We start from the raw sequence: 25,929 nt of genomic DNA, 5'->3' as shown, positions 1-25,929 counted from the left end.
TCTTAAATTGTGAGTAATTTAATGTAGTTTTAAGGTAATTATGGTTGTTTTAATGAAAAATAATGATAAAGTTATGCGTTAGGGTTAACGTTAGCCAAACTTTAAAAAATTCAAAATTTGGTAATTTTAGCCGTTGTTTGCGGAGTCATATCTTGAAAACTATTAGGCCTGTAATAGCCATTTTGGTCTTAAATGATAGGTAATTTAATGTACAGTAGACCCCCTCTTAACCGACCTCGTATTAACCGATAATCGGATTATCCGCCTTCGATCGTAAAATAATACAGTTTGTTTTAACCAACCTTGCTTTGAGAGCAGTTCGGTTTAACCGCCGCTTTCTAGGAATCTCGGCATTTCCGCTCCCACGCTGGGCGATGAGAACTGAACCATACGCTTATCTCCACAGGATATGACTATGAATAAGTTATTTTGTATTGATCACAAAAATATAGCATATTGTTAGTTTGTCATCATTGTTTGTAGCGCGAGCACATCTGATCTGATTTGTTATCTGTGCGGCAAATTTATAACATCGTAAAGTGCGTTACGATTTTGAGAACTGATTATCTTATCGCTGGAGTAAACAAACAACACAACTTGTAGGGAGGGCAGGGAAGGAGGGTTAACAACTCCAAGGTCAAGATAGTTTTTGTGCCTCGAGCCTCCAGTGAGGGGCTATAAATAAACATCATGTCTTAACAAAATGGTTGCTTGTATCTTTAATTTCGACAAAAGGTTCTGTACTGTATTACGGTGGATTTGGAAAGCATCAATTAATACATTACAGTACTAAAGTTATTAAAATAGGAATGTTTATTGAGTCTTGCATAGAACTATAATATATTCCACTGAAAGTAGGCTTATTTAACTTAACCGTTTTGTGTTTATTTGTGACTTTTCTATCAACATGAAAAAGGTGATAAGAGTAGTTTATTTTATAAATACAGTAATGAAAGTATGACTTCAAAATAATAATTATATATATCCCAATGAATAGCACTTCATTATGTTATGATTTTAGGGATTGCCTATTTTAACCGACCTTTTGAGTTAACCGACCTAGGTCCGGTCCCATTAGGGTCGGTTAAGAGGGGGTCTACTGTACTTAAAAAATGGTTATGGTTGTTCTTTATGAAAAAGTGATGCTTTAGGGTCAAAATCGGACAAACGTAAAAATAGTGCGAAATTACGCCGATTTTTAAGCTTTTTGGAGGTGATCCGGAAGGTCGCCGAGGTCGAAAATTTGGATTTAGCAACTCGGTACTATTACAAACAACATAAAAAAAGAAACCTACCACCCCATTTCATGCAAGGTAAAATGCCTTAGGTTACTGGGTTAATACACCGTGTCCCAAAAAGAATGGATCAAATCTACAGCTTAATATACGTGTTATTAAGGGTCGTAGGAAAGTCAAGTATGGCTTATTTTAAAGCTGACATCTTTAAGTTTTTTTTTAGTATGATTCAACAAAAATCAGCTGTCCATTGTTGTGAGCTCGCTTAAATTTTCAAAACATAAACAAACCACACAGTTGCATTATGAATTTGCAGTTAAAAGCACAGCGTCTTGAGTGGTTCATTGAGACTAAATCATTGGTTAAGGTAAAACAAAGATTTCACACTGTATACAATGTAAATCCACCATCCAGAAACAGTATGGAGCGATGGTACAGGCAGTTTAAGGATTCTGGAAACATCGGCCAGACGGATGAAACCTTCCCAGTTTGATTGGTCGTGGCGCGGCGGTCCCATATGGTGGTCTCCTACATCTCCTAGATTACGCCTTGTGATTTTTTGTATGGGGATTTGTGAAAGATCAAGTGTATAACTTGCCGATCTCAAACTTAGATGAACTCAAAGCAAAGATAAGGGAAGCCTTTGGAAAAATATCCAATGAAATGCGACACAATGTGTGGTCTGAGCTTGAACACCGCCTTGACTTTCTCCGAGCGAACAACGGAGAACATGTAGAGGTTAGGCGGTGAAATCATGTTAGGAAAAACTTAGAATGTTAAAAAATAAAATCTATATAAAGTTAACTTTTTATCTTTAAGAATAAAGTGTTCATGTCATTTTACTTTTGATCCATTCTTTTTGGGACACCCGGTATAATTAATACGCTACATGAAACTTTGTCGGTTGAACTCCTCCGCCATTTCTTAACCGATTTGATCCATTGACGTCTCATTGGAAAAAGCGTGTCGCGTACATTCGCAAACTAGCCTTACATTTTTGAAAAAGTCTCTTGGGCTCTGCCCCAGTGGCTGTTAAAGTTCCCATGTTATCCTTATAAAGAACATAATTGTTTACATTTTGATCAGCTGTATAATTTAATTGGGATCAGTTGCTGAAGGTCTAAGTCAAGGAAGGTCTAATTAGACCTTCGACACACATTTTGCAGTTTGTACTTGTTGCTGAGGGTCTAATGTGGCAGTATGTCGAAGGTCTAAGACCCGGAAGGTCTAAGAGTACAGTCAATGCAAAAAACTCTTTCACTGATACTGTTTTAGACCTTGCGGGATTAGACCTTGGGCACAAAATGTATATTTTGTAAAATAAAATAACAGTAGAACTACTCATAAAATGAGAGTAGCTGAAGGTCTAAATCCCGGAAGGTCTAAGATTCAAGTCCCGGAAGGTCTATGATTTGAGTCCTGGAAGGTCTAAGATTCGAGTCCCGGAAGGTCTAAGATTCGAGTCCCAGAAGGTCTAAGATTTGAGTCCCGGAAGGTCTAAGATGCGGCGGGCGGGCATTGCGTCGCCAGAGATGAAGGCTATACAGGCAGGCAATAACACAACAACTTTTAGAGTTAGTTGTAATTATCGAGATGTTTCATTCACTCCAAGTTCGTTCACTCCAAAAAGTAATTTTACAAATTATTTGCCTGTTCATTCGCTCCCCTGTTCATTCAATCTAACGGGTACAATCAGCTCTAGAAGTAGACTAACAAGTAGAAAATATTAATTTTGAATTTTGCTGTACATTGGATCGAATGCAAATTGGATTGAACGATCAGGATAATTTTAATGTGTAATAATCTTGAACTTAAATTCAATATCCAAGATATAATCAAATGTATGTTTTCCGATTAAGCGATACAGTATCATGAACTTAACTGATTAAAACTATCAATATCTCATATGAAAGCCTTTATTTTAAGTTGGTTTTAAGACCAAGATATAAAAAATAACTTAAATAAAAATAGTGTTACGTATTGCAGACAAGTACTAAAACGATTATAGTTATTGTTGATTCGTGATTCAGCAGTGTGCTTTAGGTAGCCCGTTCTTAATAATCAATAGCTCAAATGAAAGCTGGAATTTAACCAAAGTTTTTTAGAGCAAAACATATAGGGTAATGTAATTTGAACTTGTGAAATACATCTTTAATTTAGTAAAAAAATCAAAAATATTGTTTTTTTTCGTCGAGTAATACATTAGATAAATTATTGACGCTTGATGACAAATATATGCTTGTATAGCTTTATTTTAAGACCAAAATTATGAAAATGGGTCGGTTGGAAGAGCCAAACGAACTCGAATACAAGTCAAAATGGATGCCGATGCTTAATGGCAAATCTGTGGTGCGTCCACCTTTAGTTTAAGGCCAAAACTATGAAAATTGTTTTTCATAGAATAGTTCATAGCATACTTGGAAAAGAAAAACCAACAATTTTAATAGATGGCAATAATTGGTTTACCATCATGCATAATCTAATCATACGAAACAGGTGTTAATAGTTTAACAGCTTATTGTTATATTGTTATTTAAATGAATTTTCTTTGATTAAATGTTGTTGTTAACAATTTGTATTTGTGTTTAAAGTGTGTTCCTTATGTTAAGTGGGTTGTTCTAATGTTATGTGCTTAATTTGTACTATTGATATTTGTGAGTTAAGTGGTGTATGGATTTCATAACCATTATTTTACTAGAGATCGTCGTATTTAACCCCAACGGGCTCTGTTGCTAGTTTACCATAAAAATAACATGAGAATTTAGAATTTACATTTTTCAGTTTTTTCCTTAACCATGAAGCGCATAACAAAACGTCCAAAAATATTTGATTTATAAGCTTCACAAAATTGTTTGGAAAGAAATAGCACACTTTATATTTTTCTAGTCAAATTCAATAGGTTCCGGGTATGGTTTTACCATGGGTACGGCATTTACTTGTTCCTGACTTAGTAAATTCGGTAAGGAGCAGAACCTTGGGAACGTACCAATGTATCAGGTTATCTATTAAAACATTTTTACATAAAACGATGAATTTAATAACGAGAAGATAAACGAGAAGATAGAACATTTGAAACTCTCCTCTAACAGTAAGGGGCTGTCGTCAAGATGTTACCCCGACAACATGCCACCATCTAGATAGTCGAAGTGTTGGGTCGACTTGTAGGTAGCCATTTAAGTGCCATACCGACAGTATGGTAATTAACTATAATATATAGTACATTTTAGTTCTGTCCGCCAGTAATTTTAATACGGGAATATGTTTTATTTTTCATAAACCCGTTGTTGATTATAGACGCTAACTGACAACAAGTACATGTAATACATCGTATAAAAAAAGGGAAAATTGATCCACATGATATTATTTCTTAGTACTATCGGTCACTAATTACTGTACAGAAACATCATTTTCCTGCCTGCAGTAAGTAATTTACACCATCATCGATTATAGGCGCTAACTAGAGCTACAGTTAAACATACGCAAGCTATAGCCAACTTGTGACCTACAGATATACGAACTGTCAATTAAATTGTAAGTTAATTTTAATTTATAACCAGTTAAAAATGTAGGCTACGTGTTACATCTGGTAACTGTAAAACCTTTAATTACATTAGGTTTATGACTATATGAGTTAGTTTAATTTAAAAGAAGCCTTTGATAATAAATTACGCTTATAATTTTTATTGTTCAGATCTTATCCAGGATAACGTTTCGTTAAATATCTACTGGGGAGCGAGCTGGTTTAGTGGTACAACATGGGCCGGCTCCGGAGTCCTAGAGCACGGGTTCAAATCCCACCAATAACCAATGAATTTTAACTACGTGATAATGCCACGACCCTCTAAGACTAACCAGAAATAACTTAATGTGTAAATCCGTTCAGGGGTAGAACCTAGTGTCCTAGGATGTGAAGGAGAGACTGGGAAGCGAGCTGGTCGAATGGTAGAGCATGGGGCTTCACAGTTCCAGAGCACGGGTTCAAATCTCACCAATAACAAATGGATTTTATCTACGTGGTAATGCCACGACCCTCTTGGAAGTGTAGGGTGGACTTGTAGGTAAGCATTTAAGTGCCATACTGACAGTATTGTCATTAATTATAATCTATTGTACATTTTCGTACTGTCCGCCAGTAGTTTAAATACGCAACTATGCTATTAATAAAAATTTAAGTATCCAATAGTCAATGATATAAATGGAGATTTTTTTTATATCTCCATCATACACTTAATAACGAACTAGCAAAAAAGTAGACGTGAGAGTTATTAATACTATCACTATGAATATTACAACTCCAAAAGTTGTTGTGTTATTGCCTGTCTGTATAGCCTTCATCTCTGGTGACGCAATGTCCGCTCGCATCTTAGACCTTCCGGGACTCGAATCTTAGACCTTCCGGGACTCGAATATTAGACCTTTCGGGACTTGAATCTTATACCTTCCGGGACTCGAATCTTAGACCTTCCGGGACTCGAATCTTAGACCTTCCGGGACTCGAATCTTAGACCTTCCGGGACTCGAATCTTAGACCTTCCGGGACTTGAATCTTAGACCTTCCAGGACTCGAATCTTAGACCTTCCGGGACTTGAATCTTAGACCTTCCGGGACTTAGACCTTCAGCTACTCTCATTTTATGAAAATTGATTTACAAAATATACATTGTGTGCCAAGGTCTAATCCCGCAAGGTCTAAAACAGTATCAGTGGATGAGCTTTTTGCATTGACTGTACTCTTAGACCTTCCGGGACTTAGACCTTCGACATACTGCCAGATTAGACCCTCAGCAACAAGTACAAACTGCAAAATGTGTGTCGAAGGTCTAATTAGGCCTTCCGGGACTTAGACCTTCAGCAACACTCCCATTTAATTGCTGTTATTTATTTTTCAATTCAATGAAAAGCATTGGGTTCATTTACTGATTTTGTTGAAATTAAATATTTACTAAAAATCAAATTTTATGTAAACGGTTAAGGCCATTTACCAGATGAAAATATAGGCATATGGCATATCAAAATGAAGCTTAGAGTGTGTAGATTTGCCAAAAGTATTGATATGTGTTGTAATATTAAGCAGATGTTATAATTAACATCTGTTGGTTGATTGTCTTGGCATTGTAAATATTTTGAATGTTCTTGCCTTATAACTGAATCTGAATTAAACATTATACTTTTTAATCAAATCTAATGAATTCTCATTAATTTATATACAGTATTAAAACATGGCGCAGTCGTCGAATGAACCTAATGTTTCCCTTAATGTGCCTCATGAAGCTGCAATTTCCCTAAATGTGAAACCACCAGAACCTTTTTCATTCAAGCCAAGTGAATGGACAAGATGGAGAAGCCGTTTTGGAAGATACCATTCATTGAGCGGCCTTAAAGAAGCAACTGGCAAAACACAGGTAGATATGCTTATTTACTGCATGGGAGAAAAGGGAGAACAAATACTCGATTCATTTAAACTAAATGAATCAGATATCAACAATTACAATGTTGTTTTGAATAAGTTTGAACAGTATTTCATTCCAAAAAAGAATATAATTTTTGAAAGAGCTAAATTTTTAAAGCGTAAACAAGGATCAACAGAGTCTATAGAAGACTTTGTAACTGCTCTTCATTCTCTAGCAAAAAGTTGTGAATGGGGACAGATTGAAGAGGAAATGATTTTAATGGTCTTGATAATTGGTATGCATGACGAACCCCTTAGCGATCGTCTTCAGTTGGAAAATGACCTAAAACTTGACTTTGCTGTAAACACTATTCGGAAGTCTGAGGAACTAAAGAAGCAAAAGCATGAACTATCACACTCTGAAGTAGACACAATCACTAAAATGAATCCTAACTTTTCCAACCATTCCCATGCAAACCAAAGTACTAATCAATTTAGTTCACAAAATGATACTTTTCCTAACAAACCCAGTAATGCTAAAGCCATTCATAAAAATATCAAATCTTGTTTTTGGTGTGGTTTGACTCCATCTCATCAAAAGTATTGTGCCCTGCTAGAAACCACTCATGTAAACTCTGTGGTAAAGTTGGACATTTCTCAAAAGTTTGTCGATCAAAAAACGTAAACCATGTTGAAACTGACGATTTTCAATCAATTGACAATCTAAACCCTGAATCACAAGACTTTATTAGTTCGGTGACTTCAAGCCAAATTTATTCATCTACTGATCCATGGACAGTATTATTAAATATCAATGACAGTGACAGTGTTGCATTCAAAATAGATACAGGAGCAGATGTAACAGTCGTGCCATCAGACATTAAATTAAACAGAAGAATTAGATTGTCGCCTACCCTTAAACAGTTTAAAGGGGCTAATGGGCAAGATTTGTCAATTTTAGGGATGGCTACTGTCAAAATGTCATACAAGAATACAACGTGCTATGAAACAATATATGTTTCTAAAGGGACTTCTGTTCCTCTTTTAGGAAAACCAGCAATTGAAAAGCTTCAGCTTGTATCTAGAGTAAATGAAATAAGTTCTAACTCGTGGTTCTCTAATTACCCAAAACTTTTCAATGGCTTAGGGAATGTTACTGAAAAGTATAAGGTCGAACTAAAAGATAATGTCGTTCCTTATGCTATCAATGCCCCTCGCCGAATCCCCTTGCCTCTGTGGCAGGCTACAAAAGAAGAACTGAAAAACATGGTCTCCATGGGAGTCATAGCTGAAGTACACCATGCAACAGATTGGTGTGCTCCTATGGTTGTTGTTCCCAAGAAAGATTCCAATAAAGTTCGCATTTGTGTAGACCTATCAAAATTAAACAGGAGTGTAAAGCGAAGATACTATCCTATCCAACCAGTTGATGTAACTCTAGCTCAAATCTCTGGTGCAACGCTATATTCAAAATTAGACGCCAATCATGGATTCTGGCAAGTCAGTTTAGATGAGACATCACAAGACTTGACCACTTTCTTGACGCCATTCGGTCGTTTCAAGTTTTTAAAATTGCCTTTTGGTATAAGTTCAGCACCAGAGATTTTCCAACAGTTAGTGAACAAGACCCTCAATGGACAAAAGAATGCAGTCGCTCATATGGACGATATCATTGTTTGGGGAAAAACCAAAGAAGAACACGATCATGCTCTTGAAGAAGTACTTGGAAAACTTCAAAATGCAGGCTTTACTCTTAATAAAGGCAAGTGCCAGTTTTCACAGAAGTCTCTCACATTTTTAGGCCATCAATTATCAAGAGATGGTATCAAAATTGATGAATCTAAGGTTGAAGCCATAACAAAATTACCTCCTCCTACTAACATAGCAGGTGTGCAAAGATTTATTGGAATGGTAAATTTTGTAGGAAAATATATTCCAAATAAAAGCCAAATACTTAAACCAATTACAGACCTTTTAAGTACAAAAAATGAATTTGTATGGGGTAGAACACAAAATATAGCCTTTGAAGAGATAAAGTCACTTCTGGCTTCCGCTCCCCAACTGGCGTTCTATGATTCTAGCCGCCTTACCATGGTGTCTGCTGACTCATCTCAAACTGGCCTTGGTGGAGTACTCTTTCAGCAACAAGTAGACAACAAATGGAAACCTATATCCTACATCTCAAGAACTCTAACTGAGAGTGAAAAAAACTACTCCAATATAGAAAGAGAAGCCCTTGCTGTAACCTGGAGCTGTGATAAACTAAAACAATACATAATTGGCAAAGACATAATCATTGAAACAGACCACAAACCTCTCGTTAGTATTCTTACAACCAAAGATCTGAATGACCTAACACCCCGTATTCAAAGACTACGTCTGAGACTTATGAGATACTCCTATAGAGTTACATACACTCCAGGAAAACATCTTGCGACAGCCGACTGTCTTTCAAGAAGCCCTCTACCATCTAAAGAATCATACGATTTAGAAAAAGAAGTTGAATTTGCTGTTAGTTCGGTAATTACAAATTTGGGTACAACCGATACTATAATCCAGAAAATAAGTGATGCACAAAAATCATGCCCGATTCTCCAAAGAATTCAGCAATTTTGCTCCTCTGAATGGCCGGACAAATCCAAATTGCCTAATGCATTAAAACCATACTTCCCAGTCCGCCACGAAATTTCCTTCTGTGAAGGTGTTTTACTAAAAGGAGATAGACTCATTATTCCTAGTGACCTAAGACTTGATATGCTGAATAGAATTCATTCCGGACATTTTGGAATCAGTAAATGCCGACTTAGAGCTAGTCACAGCATGTGGTGGCCTGGCATATCTTCGGACATAGAACGAACAGTTAGTGAGTGTCCTAAATGCACAGAATTCAGATCCCAGCATCATGAACCACTAATGGCATCTGAAATTCCTTCTCGTCCATGGGAGAAAGCATGCATCGATTTATTCAAAGTTGATGGGACTTGGTTTCTAGTAATGACAGACTGTTACAGTCGATACTTTGAAATGGCAACATTAAAAACATTAACTACAAGTGAGATAATAGAGAAATGCAAATCAATTTTTTGTCGCCATGGAATACCTGTCGAGCTTAGATCAGACTGTGGAACTAGGTTTGCTTCCCAGCGAACATGCTTAGAAAATTCTGAGTTTAAAGTTTTTGCACAAAATTACAACTTCAAACTAACAACAAGTAGTTCCGGGCATCATCAAAGTAACGGCTCTGCAGAAGCTGCTGTAAAAATAGCTAAAAGTGTCTTAAGAAAGAATAAAGAAGACCCTTACCTTGCACTCCTATCCTACAGGAACACACCCCTTACAGCCAACGGGCTTAGCCCAGCCCAACTTTTGTTCAACAGGAGGTTACGAGATAATTTACCTGTCTTACCTCAGAAACTTACTGAGGGACCTGACTTATCCAGTTTCAAGAAGAGGGAGGAAAAATACAGAGATTCCTACAAAAATCAATATGATAAGCATCACGGTACCTACCAGGGATTTACCCCAGTTGCAACGAGGACAAAAGGTGTGGATCCAAGATCTAAAACGTCAGGGTACAATAACAAACCTAGCCAATGAGCCAAGATCATATTGGGTAAATACTGAAAAAAATACAGTCCGCCGAAACCGATACCACTTGATTCCGTACAAAAGCCAAACTAGTCCTAAACAATCAAGTATTACTCCACTTCCTTTCTCTAAAAATAACGATCAGTCTCCGCAAACTTCTGTAGACTTAAACAATGAACGGAGCTTACTCAAAACCCCTACCTCTCAAACCAACAACACTAATCAGAGTAAACAGAAAGCATCAAGACCAGTCTCTAGAAATACCAGTACACCAACTTTCAATACAAGGTTGTTTGTAAACAATAACAATCCTACTTACTCACTACCAAGTCTCCAATCTAATGAAGAAGTTAGAACAAGGTTTGGAAGAATAGTGAAACCTGTGAAAAGATACGAGGGTCAACTATTAAAAGGGAGAGATGTTGTAATATTAAGCAGATGTTATAATTAACATCTGTTGGTTGATTGTCTTGGCATTGTAAATATTTTGAATGTTCTTGCCTTATAACTGAATCTGAATTAAACATTATACTTTTGAATCAAATCTAATGAATTCTCATTAATTTATATACAGTATTAAAACAATATGGATGAACCCCTTAAGGGCTCTGCCCCACAGGCTAATTTCCAAAGGGCTACGCCTTGCATGTTTTGGGAGTTAATGTCATTTGATTAATTTAGTGATCAACAGCTGGCCAATGCAATTGACAATATAGATTGTTTGTTTAAATTTTTGTTTACTTATTTTATTATTTACTTTTATGATCTTAAAAGAGGTGCGGTGAATGGACAGTGAAGCTATTTCTAGCTGTTTGATACAAGTGAGTGATTAAAGGTGTTCGAAACACGATGAATATGAGATTAACAAACCATGTATGTTGTTCGTTCCAAGAGGTTGTCACCGATCTTCATTGAAAAGTATTAAATTAAGTATTAAAGACGTCGTAAAAGAGAGCGGCAAGTTCAGGTACAACCGTATCCACCTCGGCCACCTTAGGATGTGGTATGACTGCTTTAAACATCCTTTCGGATGACAATTTTTTTGAACTTGGGCCCTTTAAATGAAATGTAAAGTCAAAGTTGATTAAATTAATTTAATGGTGGCTTCTGTACACCCGTGAATTCGCGGGTAGAACCTCTTGTTTTAATTTACATTCATACATATTACAATGTAAAAAATCGAGAGGGCCTGGACAATTTGATATATTTTACCAAATAAGAAAAATGAATTGGCATAGTACTGTATTTCTTGAGAAATCATTGAAAGAACCGATTTGTTAACCATGGAAACATAGCAAAGTCATAGAACGCCACCAAGTAGAAGAAATGGAGAATTTAAAAATTTACTATCGTTATCAACCTATATAATGAAGAACACCTAGAGCTACAATATGATGATTCCCACAAACAATGAACAAGGATTTTAGCTGAAGTGCTACAGTGCCATTTTGTAGGAAACATGGACTTAACTTTATGATGATTGACAAAGGAAACCCCTCTAAGTCTGAATTAAACTGGTACGGCAAGGACATTAATCATTAAATATATGTTTTCATAAAAGTCAAGTGATTTTAAAATAATATGACTACATCCAAGAAACCTCAATAAAACTTTCATTGAAGGATTCACATTATTCACATTTAAGGGAAACAAAAAACCATCTGAACGACATTAGGCCTTTCAATTCTGCATATTTTTAGGTAAATATAATTTACGATATAACAGTAACTAGCCAAATGAATGCCAATTGATGCAAATAAATATTTGACAGAGAGGTTATGCAGAAAATCAGGTAGTTCTTAGTCATGTAAACAATATGTTATCGCTATAAAAAATTGACTGAAATTTTTAAACGTACTGGCGACAATGGGTGGTACCATGCAGACTGCATTATCATTGACAAAGATCAACATGGACAACCTAATTGGGCTATAAGTGGGAAACATTTAAAAAACCAGATCAGCTTTTGAAAAATTATCAAATATATACAAGAAATGTTGATTATATGGAACTGTTAGGTACGTAATCTATGAGTTGAGTCTTTTAAACTCATCGGAAATTATGATGACTATTATTTGTTTTTAAATAACTACTTTACTTCTTTGCAATTGCTCGATTTCGAGCAACGTGTACACTATTAAAATACATTATTGTACTTGATATTGTTGATAGGAACATAAAATAGTTATTTTACTCAAATTCCTCAATTTTAGTCAAGCCTATTAAAATAACCTGTAGCTTATTTTATAAATTACAAAGAAAACTATGAGAACATTTTACAACACTTTACTACCTTTCTTTAACTTAACCCTCATGTAAATAAAGCACCATCAAAAATGCTTTCAAGTAAATAAACAAACAGTTGTTTATTAAATGATGTAAACTTTCAAAGCATTTAAAGAGTAGCCTTTGTAAATTGGCCTACAGGGCAGAGCCCTTGCAGGGTATAGGCTGGGATGAAATTGGTTTTAGCAAAATTGCTACAAACTCTCAGACAACTGTAGCAAAAACATTATTCTTAAAAAATCATTTAAAAAAAATGCCAGTAATATTACATATTTGAACATTACATCTTCAATTGTATTTGTTGGAAATTTGCTATAGCCTGAAAAAAAACAATGTAGCATTTTTAGTTGTGTATAGCAAAATTCGAAAAATGCTACCGCAGCTTAAACCCTTAGGGAATTTGTTCATACCAATACTTTTTGGCAAATCCACACTTTCTGAGCTTAATTTTTATGTGCCATATTCCCAAATATTTATTTGGTTAATGTATTTAAGTGATGACCACAAATTTGACTGTATGACTTTAATAATATAATAGGCTAGCTGGCCCGACAGACTTCGTCCTGTCCTAAAGTGGTTTGATGTCAAATGCTTGTTCATTTTCAAGATGAGCTCGTTGCATGGCCTTTAGGTTGGAGCTCGTCCGCTGCGCTCACTTGCCTTCAGGTTGCCTCGTTCGCTACGCTAACTCGCTTACAGGTTGAACCAAAGAATTGTATTTACCTTTTGATGACACTATTCTTTTGTTTAATGGTAATGTTTACAACTTGACATATTACACAAATATCTGAACAAACATCTACGTATCTGTGGTACTGCAATATTTTGCACAGCATTGCCCCATATTTGAAATTCACCATGGAAATTGAGGAATCCAACAAAATAAAATTTTTAGACTTGACGATAGAAAAATCTGATAATAAATTAGAGTTCAGCATTTATCGTAAGCCAACCACATCAAACCAAACTATCCACAACACATCTTACCATCCTTCATCACAGAAGTACACCGCGTATAATAGCATGATATATAGACTGTTAAATGTTCCAATGTCAGACGAAAATTAAAATAAAGAACTAAATATCATCAAGCACATAGCATCATCAAATGGTTGCGACAAAAATATGATTGACAGATTATTAAGTAAGAAAAAGAATAATAATGATAAAAAATCTGGAGATGTTCAACAACAAAAGAAGAAGTACGTGTGTGTAGAATACTCACACTCAATACAGTATACACTTACAAAAGAGTTAAAGAAACATGGTACTGAATTAGCGTTTAAGACAAACAACAAGACAATTAACAAATTAAACGTTTCTGATAGTATAATTGACAAAAGTGAGAAGTCAGGTGTGTACAAAATTAAATGTGCAAGTTGCCCAAGCTTTTACATAGGAAAAACTGGACGAACACTCGGAACTAGATACAGAGAACATCATCCATGCTCAAGAACCGACAAACAAAAATCCTCTTTTGGTTGACGAAAATCATGACATGTACGATCTGAACAATGGCCTAACTCCACACAAGCAAGAAAGGAAATAAACTGGATACACTCGAAGAATATGAAATTTACAGAGCTTTTAAAGAAAATAGTTTAGATGACACGATTTTAAATGAGAAACTGCAATATAAATGACACTTCATATTCAACAGTATTTTAAACCAGGACAATAATAGACTAAAGGTAGGAGTACAAGGGTCATATATATATATCTAATATATAAAATTCTCGTGTCACAGTGTTTGTCTGCAAACTCCTCCGGAACGACTTCACCGATCGTTATGAAATTTGGTGTGTAAATTCTGTAGGTATGCGAATAGAAAGTAAACTATTTCCCGTTTCGAAATTCTTAAAAGGGCTCCGCCCCAGTGGCTCTGGAGTTTCCCATGTTAACCTTATGAGAAATGGAATTAATGAATCTTAACAGCTGTTTCAATTAAACAAGTTGGTTCTGTTCTATGATGTTCAATAGCATTAAAGTTACAAGGATTACCAACAGGGTGCAGCACTATTATTTCTTTTACATTTATGACAACAGCTAATTTGCAACCAAAAGGTGAGTGAGCGTAGCGAACGAACTTCAACCTGGAGGCGAGTTAGCGTAGCGAACGAGCTAACCTGAAGGCAAGTGAGCGCAGCGATCGAGCTCCAACCTAAAGGTGAGTGAGCGTAGCGAACGAGCTCCAACCCAAAGGTGAGTGAGCGTAGCGAACGAACTTCAACCTGGAGGCGAGTTAGCGTAGCGAACGAGCTAACCTGAAGGCAAGTGAGCGCATCGAACGAGCTCCAACCTAAAGGTGAGTGAGCGTAGCGAACGAGCTCCAACCCAAAGGTGAGTGAGCGTAGCGAACGAACTTCAACCAGGACGTGATTGAGCGATGCGAACGAGATCATCTTGAAAATTAAACTTAACGGTACTTTCGTTCCATCGGTCTGTCTTAGGGGAAACCTATAACTTTGGCGATACGAAGTTCGCCGGGTCAGCTAGTCTATATATATAATTCCATAAGTCAAATTTTTGTAAAGAAATTGTGAGTGACTGGATGGCCGTAGAAGGATGGGAGGGGTCTTATTTTAAAGGTCTTGACGTGAATTTTGAGGGAAAACTATTCATTTTTCTTATTTTTTTACCATAAATTCGCAACAGAATAAAACTTTTCCCATTAAAACAACAAGGGGTTTAATTTGTTTACATCTTTTGAAATTAAAACAGCTGTGCCACAGATTTGTATTAGTTGTATTTCTGAAAATCTGTGTACTCATAGTAGTCCAGGCAAATTAGATCAAATATAGGGTGTGCTCCCCAAAAAATCGTCTAATGCTGGAAAGTGTTTTAATACCTTTTGGGGGTCCCAAATAAGACTCATGTGAGTTTGCGACGGATTCTGACGTCTGCTTGAGTTTTGAAAGTCGAAAAACTATGAAAATTTTGCACTTTTTTCAGTTTTTCGCTTATAACTCCTAAATAACGAATCCTAAGGAAAATGTTGTTCAAAGGTGTCTTTTAGTGCATTAAATTCCGCGTCGATTGATGTTAAATACGTCAAAATCGGCCGAGTTGTTTAGCCGCTGTAGCTTTTCAAAGTTGGGATATTTCCAATAAAATGGCCAAAAGGTTGATTTTTTGACCAGTTTTCGGCTTACAACTCCTAAACGACGCATAAATGCACCTGTAGTTAGTTTGGAAAACACAACATTCTGCGTATGATGTTTTTTTATTAATCAATAACGGCAATTGATTGTTACCTACTTTGTATGGTCAACATTTTATTGAAAAAGTATTAAAGTTAAAGTTGGGAAATTTTACTAAAATTGGTAACAACATAGATCCTGTCCTTAATATGAATTATTAGATAGTGGTTTATTCCATGATGGTCATCCAAAGGTTTATCTAATAAGGTGTGATGAGAGTAAGACACCCTATGTAATTTTAAGTCTAATATTTTTGTCTGAGGTTCCGAAAATTCTAGGATTTATATCCCAACCACCCATTATATAGATCTATCCCTGTATTCATCTTTCAGTTTTTGGCTTACATCTTCTAACGCATGCTTTAAAAAAATGTTCTTGTAGTTAGTTTGAAGAGTATAAACATCTGCGTAGAATATTTTCCAAATCATTAAGATCGGCTTCACCATTTAACCGCTATTGATTGTTAACACTAGATCAGATGCTTGTCAAGTTTCCGAAGTTTAAAATCTTACCATTGAAATCTGGCAAACAACCAGCCTAATTACCAAAAACATAGGGGATATGGCAGTGAATCTATCCACTAGTGTGACGTCATGGATCCTGCAGCATGGCCTATGAACAAGTAAGTGCTCATGAGAGCAACATCTAAAAATAGTGAATTGTTTTGCAAGTAAAATACCTGACATTCCTTGTACTCGGCTAAAACAAAAGTTGATTGTTTGGCTTGCTGACCACCCATTTTACAGTTTGGATGAATTTTTAGCAGAACATAATTGTTATGGTAAAATTGTTATCTAGTTGTTACTTCGTCCCTAGACTACTGTTACCTAGTCTTTCAACCACTTTGTATAAGTACTTCACTTTTTTTCTGTATATAGTTCTGTTTTTTTTTTTTTTTTAAAATGATTTTTAACTATTTATTTTCTTGTTGTCTTTTTTATATTTAGTGAAGATTCCATGTTTTACTATCTAGAATCTATGGCCCTTTTTGACACCTTTTTTTATTAACGAGGTATATTGTAACATCTGTTATTTAATGACCAATAAAGATTTATGATTTATGATTAATCTTACTGTGGAGAGCTTTTCCGAGATAGTGGAATCAATGATGGGGATCTAGCCCGATGGTTCGCTTGCAGGCCCATCGCAGTGAATGCTACCCATCAAATTAAAGGATATTGTGGGATCCCCTCTTCAACATAATATCAGAAAGTTGACAATATAAAACTTCACGGATACGGTGGGATCAAAAAGAAATTCATCAAATGGCTTCAGTGTCACGACCCATTTACTGAAAATAGTTTGCTCATGTCAATCAGTTCAGCAGTTATCCCATATGATAGCATCAACGCGAGATATGTATTAAGCATAATGAAAAGGCACAGCTTGCAAGAAAATCGTAAATAGACAAGACTATAATGGCCATAAACTGTGCAAAATAAAAGGAAGTGGTGACCTTAATTGCGAGCTGTGATGGCAACAGCAAAGATTAAAGAAGAATCTGGCCCCCTCAGTCAGCACGTGATATTCCACATTAAATCCAAGCCTCATTTTTTAAATCATACATTGGATTAAAAATAGGTCTGTACCACTAGCACAGTTTGATGAAGAAAGCCTGATGTAGAAGAGCCGAAAATCTAACTATTCATGGAGCCTAAAACTACTCATGCTGTTTACTCCAATCCATGTAGATCTCACTGTGTTCTGGCGGGTTACAACGCTTGGCGAAGTTGCAGAAGCTGGTTGACCCTATACATGGTTGGGAGCAGAAAATATCCAAATCAAGTGAGGGTTGGCCTCTTCTAGAAGACACTTTCAACTAATTTTGACTTTGATTCTAACAAAAGGGGCTGATCATCCACCTATCCTTTAGAGCTCATTTAAAAGTGTACTTAATTCAGAGGGATAGGTATGGAAAGTTAACGCCAATGGGTTAACTCCCATCACTACGGTTAATCTACCGGTTCGACAAGAACTTCTCAACTCCGTCTACCTATCTCGACTATCGTGTAGATGTTAATAAAGGTTTACATTATCTTGCTCCTTTTGAAATGCAGGGATATAATGCACTACTGGCTGAAAGACTTGCAAGGGGCACGATTATCTCAATTCGATATCTGACGAAAAAGATGGTACCGAATGTCACGATTTGTGGCAAGACCGATAAGAGCAAAGAATGAATCCTTATTCTTAAGATTCCAATGATGAGAAGTAGAAAAGTTATATGGCAAAATCTACAAAAACTCCCAATCATTTTTTTTTTAATAGGCTAAATACATAGTAAAACTATGTACATCTGTCCCATTATCATCTTTCGTTTATTAAGCAAAAAATAACATATTTGCTATATTTAATAAAATCTTTCTCGTTGTAATATCTTATTATATATTAGAATCACTTAACACCATTTTGGAGTGTCCAGGGTAGGGATCGTATAAATGGGAGCTTAGGACGAATCCTAGAATTTTTGTAACCCCAGATAACAATATTAGATTTAAAATTACATAGGGGGTCTTGCTACCCTTCCCTTCACACATTCTTGGATAAACCTCTGGATGATAACCATGGAATAAACCACTATCTAGCAGTTCATAATCATAATTCTACGCCAAATTTTGTGTTTTCCAAACTAACTACAGGTGCATTTTTGTATAGCTTGCGTCGTTTAGGAGTTGTAAGCCGAAAACTGGTCAAATAATCAACCTTTTGGCCATGTTGATGAAAATGTCCAAACTTTGAAAAACTACAGTGGCTAAACGGCTCGGCCGATTTTGACGTATTTAACATCAATCGACGCGGAATGTAATTCACTAAAAGACACCTTCAGACAACATTTTCCTTAGCATTCGTTATTTAGAAGTTATAAGCGAAAAACTGAAAAAAGTACGAAAATTTCATAGTTTTTCGACTCCTAAAACTTAAGCAGACGTCAGAATCCGTCGCAAACTCACAGGAGTCTTATTTGGGACCCCCAAAAGGTATTAAAACACTTTCCAGCTTTAGACGATTTTTTGGGGAGCATATGTCTAATTTGCCTGGACTATATCACTCTATATATCAATATAGCCTTTGATATAGATACCAGCTGTACTTTTTATGAATTTCAGTTTGTTTACTACAGCAATGTATAATTTTTAGTTATGCATGGTGATCTATAGTTATCTTATCGTATTTCTTCTTTTCTACCTAAATATAGTAATGAACAACGGAGGAAGGCCGCGTCGCCGAGGTGTTGGCTTTTGAAATCAGCATGTTTGAGAAATGCATAAAATTAGAAATTATTACGGGATCTGGAAAGGGAAATATAATATTTTTGCCTAGAATAAAGCTTATTTCAACAGATCCTAACATGCCTTTCCACATGTCAAGACTGCAATTTCCCTTACGACTTGCCTTTGCTATAACTACCAATAAGGCACAAGGCCAAACCTTCCAGAAAGCTGGAGTTTACTTAGATAAACCAGTTTTTACACACGGACAGTTATATGTTACATTTAGCAGAGTCAAGTCATCAGATGGAATCAGAGTATATATGGCAAATACAAGAGAACAGAACAATACAGAAAACTATTCATATACAAAAAACATAGTTTATCCAGAGGTTCTGACTAATTATCAAATGCAATAAGTAAGTAGTGATTTCTATTCATGTAAATAAAACTTGAATTAAACCAAATTTTAATTGTTTTTTATGCTTATTATTTTCAAAATAAAAAAGTTTACTGTTTTAGAGGCTATTGTCCCTACAAACCACCATTTAAATGTAAATGTATCTACTGTATATAACATATTGTATACATTTTGTGTTGTAAACTATATTATAATGCTAGAAAATCAGTGCTTATTTATAAATGACCAATGAAGGTTGATAAAAAATTTATGTATTTTGGTTTTTTAGGGGCTTTTGCCCCTACAAGCCCCTAGTTTAGATATAGATTATTATTAAAAAGCCAGTCATAAAAATTTGTAATTGAATAAAGCAAAGTTTTTCTGACCTCAGACAAGCCCTTAAAAAGCAAAGTGGTGTCATCTGCATGCAGCGTTGGAGAGTTGGAACAAACATAAGCACCAACATCCTTTGTATATAGAATACAGAGGCCCAAGGATAGATCCTTGAGGGACATCATATTTCACTTCGGAGAAGGATTCTGCATCAACCTCAATTGCTTACGACCCATTAAATATGACCTGAACCATTTAAGTGGGATTCCACGTATGCCAAAACATTCAAGTTTGTCACAAAGTATATCATGGTTTAACCCGATCAAATGCTTTTGACAACCAACACGGTTTAACCGTTTGTGGTCATTTGACGTAAATTATCATTAGTTTATATGTTTATCATTAACTGTCTCTCTGCTCAGATTTGATTACCATTGGCTATTCGATGTGCAATTTTCTGAGCTAAGTGTCTAAGACTGCAGCCAGTAAGGCTGTGTTCCAACTGAATACAAAGAAGGCTTTTCGATATCAAAGGTTTAAGCATTTCTCAGGTGTCTTTGAAAATACAAGTGTGGAATGACAAAATGTTAATATTATGATTGTTGTATATTATTTGATTTAGTATGTTCTTTTTGCTGAACACATGTCTATTATTATTCTGTTATTAACTTTATGAATATTAAACCCCTTTATACTATTACCCTTTATAATCCTTAATATTAAACCCTTGTTATACTGTTTTTTTGTCTGCCTTTTAAGATTTTTAACAACATAGGTTCATTGGACGACTTTTTGTGTTCCAACCTTGTTAGTTATGGATTAGCCAATTAGCCAGATTATCATTTATATACATTTGAGCAGGCTGAGATAACTTTAGTAAGTAAATAATCTTGTTGAAACGAACCGAAGAAAAATTGAAGGCAGGAATATCTCGAGGAAAGACTCCTTGATTGGCACAAATGGCAGAAGACCTGAGTAATACAGCAAGATGAGATGGATGACTCTTCTCATAGAAAATAATAGTCCTATGTTGGGGTTCTGAAACAAGTGAAAACAGAAAACAAATCTTATTTTACATTGGTAATCTATTTAATAAGCTAAATGAAAAGTTTGTTCCCGATACAGCAAGGCTTTTTTGTTTCAGGACCTACACCCACATATTATACATCAAAACAACCGTTGCGGTATGCAGATTTGCAAACTGGCTTTAGATTTTCGATTTAGACATAAAAACTCTAAAGAAACGCGAAACCACTTTAAAATTCAGAATGCCCAGATGTTTCATTTGCATCTATAAAAAAAACTAATAAGGATCATGGACTTTTGAGAAAACCGCACAACTATCCATCGCATACTTGAATGAAAGGTCTTGATGTGAAACTTCCCTGTAAAATATTAGTTTTTCGATAAACCTTCTTCTCGTAAGGGCACGGTCCTATATTAAAGGGCTGAATTTAATCACATATTGGATATGCATCAGCTGTACGATATGTCTTTATTTATAACTAGCTGTACCCGTGGGCTTTGCCCCGTTTAACTTCATAAGTATTCGCATGGCTCAATCACGTCCTGGTTGAAGTTCGTTCGCTACGCTCACTCACCTTTACGTTCGCTACGCTAACTCTCCTTCAGTTTGAAGTTTGTTCGCTACGCTCACTCACCTTTTGGTTGTAAATAAGCTGTTGTCATAAATTTTAAAAAATAATAGTGCTGCACCCTGTTGGTAAATCTATTAACTTTTTAATGCTATTGAACATCACAGAATCAAATTGTTTAGTTAAACCAGCTGTTACGAATCTTTAATTCCATTTAAATATAAGTACTCATAAGGTTAACATGGAAAACTCCAGAGCCACTGGGGCGGAGCCCTTTTGACGGATCTGCACCAAACTTCACACCAGGGGTGCCCAGAGGGGGGGTACTGTGGCGCGTTTGCGCCACAGGATTTTTTGGGGGGGACTTTTTTGAGGGGATTTTGGGGGGGATGTTTTTTGCTGGCTGTCATAATGAATGAATAATTTTGTATAAGCAGCCCGAAAAAGTGTTTCTAAGTAGCTCACTATCAACACCAACAACATGGTTTACATGGTTTTGGTGGTTCTTTACCTCCACCACACAAAACACGAATCGATTACAGATAGGCCTATCAATTCACGCGTATATATTGCCGTCGTCAGAACTGGAAGTAAACTGAATCAGGTTCAGGTTATGACGGACAGACGTGGTCTCTGGATTGTCGTCTGCATTGTCACCAGCTGATATAGGACTATTGTAGTGACTGAGAAGAGTGTTAAAAGTATAATGGGATTCATAATTAATTGAGTGTTTTCACTCAAAAAATTTGCGCTGTCCCTAGTTTTATGTATTTATATATTTCAAACTCCTCAAAGTATTTAATAAATTTCCTTTCGTGCAGTACTGTAGAATTTCGAGACCATAGTTTATATCCAGCAGATAAATTGGTTATTATTGTCAATAATTTTAAATGGAAAACTCAATTATGAATCCCATTATATTTTCAACACTCTCCTCCGTCACTACAACTAGTCCAATATCAGCTTTTGATAACACAGACGACAATCCAGAGACCACGTCTTTCCGTCATAACCTGATTCAGTTTACTTCCAGTCCTGCCCGCGGCAATATACTCACGTGAATTGATAGGCCTATCTGTTATCGTTTCGTGTTTTGTGTATAAACAGATTGTCTGACAAGATGCGTTTCTACCATTATTAAAAAACCAATCTTACCATTATTATATCTATACCATAAGCGTATTGCGTATATTTGTTATATCATCTATACGATTATGCGTTTCTACCATTATTATAAAAGGCAATCCTGGGGCTATCAAAATTAATTATAAGATTACTTTGTCACAAAAACCTTTTGTGGGTATTTTGCCTGGCGATTTTTGTAGAGTAAAATCGAGTTTTTGGAGTATGTTGTTTGGAGTGGCGGTGTTTGTAGAGCCAGGGAGTGGCGAGCAACAAGTCTGTCTTATTTCGTGACTGCCTATAATTTTGAAAAAAAAACTTTTTGCCAAAGTATTATTAATGCATTTTTAAAGCGGTTTGATTTCTTTTAAAATTCTTCTCTGAGATTCTTTCTCTATATTGTTGTACGTTTTGAAGACGTTGTCTATTGCAATACTGAGCACATGTTAGCTGACAATAGAGATTCTGAAATGTAAATTGAAAAACTTCTAATTCGTCCATTAGTTAGATATACCTAATGAAGTATTGTTAAATGTTGTTCGTTTCCTATTAAACATTTAATTTTTATTATCAGCAAGTTTGTTTTTCTTTACCTCATGTTTACTAAATACTAAATTGGAATGCTCGTTTTATGAGGTAAAGGGAAAATTGTCAGATAAATTGGTGGGGGGAGGGTAGGTTTAAATAGACGGCAGCATAAATTGGGGGGGAGAACTACTCCTTTGGCTTGGGGGGGGGGGGGGTTGCGCCTCTGGGTTTGGGGGGGATGGGCACCTCTGCTTCACCTAAACCAGCCTTGAATAATGCTTAATAATGCCTGAAAGTTTCATTACAATCTGTCGAGCGGTTTCGGAGTCCATAACATTCAAATATATATATATACAAACTTCCTCTTTTATAAATGTAGATTTGTTTGTTTAGTATTCCCCTGAGTTAGTCTGTTGATTCTCATTATACTGTAGATGTTTAAATTGTTGAGATTAATAATATCTCTGGTCATGTTTCCAACAGTCTGTCTTAAATATTAATTATTATTTGTTCACATATGATTTGTAAATTATATGTTTTAGTTAGTTTTGAAGGAATAAACAGCATCATTCAGGTTTTTGTTAAATAACTTTTTTTGTTTTCTAATTAGTAATCTTAGATTCTCGGAATATTCAACATGGTAACAGAATCCTGTGATTCGAATTTACTAATTAATTTCATGTTTGTCTTGTATCAATGTTAAATTTTGGCAAAAGTCAAAATTTAATATTTTGTATTGTTTGTAAACCTCTTCAAGATTATTTGTTAGGAAATATAAATAATGGAGTTGACCAAACTGCAAGTAAGACTTTTTTTATGGTTTACAATACCTGCATATAGTAATCATTTGTTGCTGATTTTCGCAACTAGTTGCGGTTCTTAATGAACCATCTTCAGGCCTCAAGGTGTCAAGTAATCACTTGATTCGAAGATCGTTAACAAACAGAGTTCAATAAATAAAACATATACAAAACACGATACACGGAACGGACACACATTACAAAAAACTTGAAAAACACAAAGGGACATTGACAATAGATCGTGACCGGGCTGAGGTAAAGTCTAGACCCGCAGTCAAGGTGGTCTATGACGTCTATCTTTGTTTTCTTATCACCGGTGTGTGTTCATTCATTCATTGTTTCCCTCCAGTATCCTAATAGCTGTGTTGTAGATATAGTTGGATTGGACGGAGAGTTTATCGTTCAAAACCTTTTGATGGTCGGCTTTAACTGCTCTGTATATTTCAAACTTTTCCAATGTGTTTCTGTTTAAACGGTCCTGCGAGAAATGTAAAACTTCCATATTACTATTGATGTCTGAATAATTGTGGTTGTGTAATACCAGATGATCTACATAATTTGATGTTTGGAGAGCTGTTGTCTTTCTGGGCATATATTCCTTAAATCTCTTCTTAAACAAGTGTGAAGTCTGGCCAAAGTAGTATTTTGTGCAGTCATTACAAATTTATTTTGTAGACTCCAGACTTATTGTAGATGGTTGAATTACACCTTGAGGCCTTCTTGACACCTTTGAGGCCTGACGATGGTTCATTAAGAACCGAAACTAGTTGCCAAAATCAGCAACAAAGGATTACTTTATGCAGGTATTGTAAACCATTTTAATACACTAATCCGGAGGTTAAACAACTATTTTTAAAATAAGACTTTTTCATGGCAAAAATTTGTCAACTTGGAAATATAATACTGTATATGCATACTTTTAAGATGCATACCAAAAGCGTTGGACGTTGTGGAGGGGAATCTGCAAATGCCCAAGGAGCTAAATCCAGGAGCAACAGAAGAGGAGAAGGCTAAGGTATGATTTAGATGTAGCTAATTTTACCAAGGCTGACAGCATGGCACTGATAGTTATTACAACAAACATGACAGAGGAGACTTTACAAAAGGTTATGCGTTTTTCAAAGGCTAGGGAAGTATGGCTAGAACTTTGTAAGCTGTACGATAGTGTCTCAGAGAACAAAGCTTATGATATTTCTTTGGAGTTCTTTAGCTACAAAAGAGATTCCACTGATGACATTTTCAGCCATTTGTCAAAGCTCAAAAACCTATGGAACTTAAGCTACAGATTAATAAAGACACTCAAAGTGTTGAAGAATAAAGATTGTTTGCCTTGAATGAGTAGGCTTTATTTAACACAATTCAAGTAATGGAATTTATAAGTAAGAGTTAAATCTAGAGAATGAAATAATGATTACAAACATTCAACATAAACAAATAAAATAACAATGTCCAACAACAGCTGGGAATATTTTCTATCACATTCTTCCCCGCTAATATAATTTAAAGTCTTTAAGGTGAGAAGGTAGTTTCTTCTGTCTTGAGCTTCGTCTCTGTGATTGTGTTTCATCAGTCCTTAAGGTTTGTAGAGGCTCTTGAGTTGCAGATTCTTCTATCACCTCTGCATCGGGATGAGACACATCCTGGGTCTCGTCTACTAAGTTTACATCGCTATTAAGTTCCATTGTGTGGTTCTCCGGTGTTGATTCATCATCAAAAACTGTTCTCTCAGCTTGTTTTCCACAAGGAGCTAAGTTGCGTGTAGACACTGTTGTCTCACGCCCATCTGGCAATCGTACATGAGCGTAATCAGAGTTTCCTTCCAGCAATGTCACCTCCTGCACTATTGGTTCATACTTAGAGTTTCTGATAGGACGTCTCATCAACACTTTTCCAGGAGTCATCAACCAGGTTGGTGTGGAAACACCATTTTGTGATCTTCTGGGATGTCCAAACATTCGTTCATGTGGCGTACAATTCGTGGCAGTACAAAGCAAGGATCGGATAGAGTGAAGAGCTTCATCCAGAACTAATTCCCACTTTGTCACGTCAAGTTGATAGTTCTTAAGGGCAAGTTCTACTGTTCTCCAGATTATACCATTATATCTCTCAACCTGGCCATTACACTGAGGGTTGTAAGCAGTAGTCCGACTAGAAGCAATGTCGTTTAAAGCGAGAAACTCCTTTAGTTCTTTTGAAAGAAAAGAAGATCCCTGATCGGAGTGAATGTAGCTAGGAGTACCGAAC

At 35.8% G+C, this 25,929-nt stretch overlaps 1 protein-coding gene across 2 annotated transcripts in view; it reads right to left on the bottom strand.

Moving 5' to 3' along the window:
- The window catches only part of LOC128987058 (lysophospholipase D GDPD1-like), a 97,883-nt gene that overhangs the window by 23,175 nt on the left and 48,779 nt on the right, over positions 1-25,929 (bottom strand). For both annotated transcript variants that reach the window (XM_054407729.1, XM_054407728.1), the window contains exon 6: positions 20,545-20,678. In XM_054407729.1, the coding sequence (XP_054263704.1) occupies positions 20,545-20,678 (134 nt within the window). The remainder of the gene's footprint in view (positions 1-20,544; positions 20,679-25,929) is intronic.

Source organism: Macrosteles quadrilineatus, unplaced genomic scaffold (assembly GCF_028750875.1).
Source record: "Macrosteles quadrilineatus isolate MER2022 unplaced genomic scaffold, UCM_ALF_1.0 Scaffold_2__2_contigs__length_208266976, whole genome shotgun sequence".
In the NCBI taxonomy this organism is placed as follows: Eukaryota; Metazoa; Arthropoda; class Insecta; order Hemiptera; family Cicadellidae; genus Macrosteles; species Macrosteles quadrilineatus.
The sequence above is the reverse complement of the archived record's forward strand: the minus strand, read 5'-3'. Positions and strand labels throughout refer to the sequence as shown.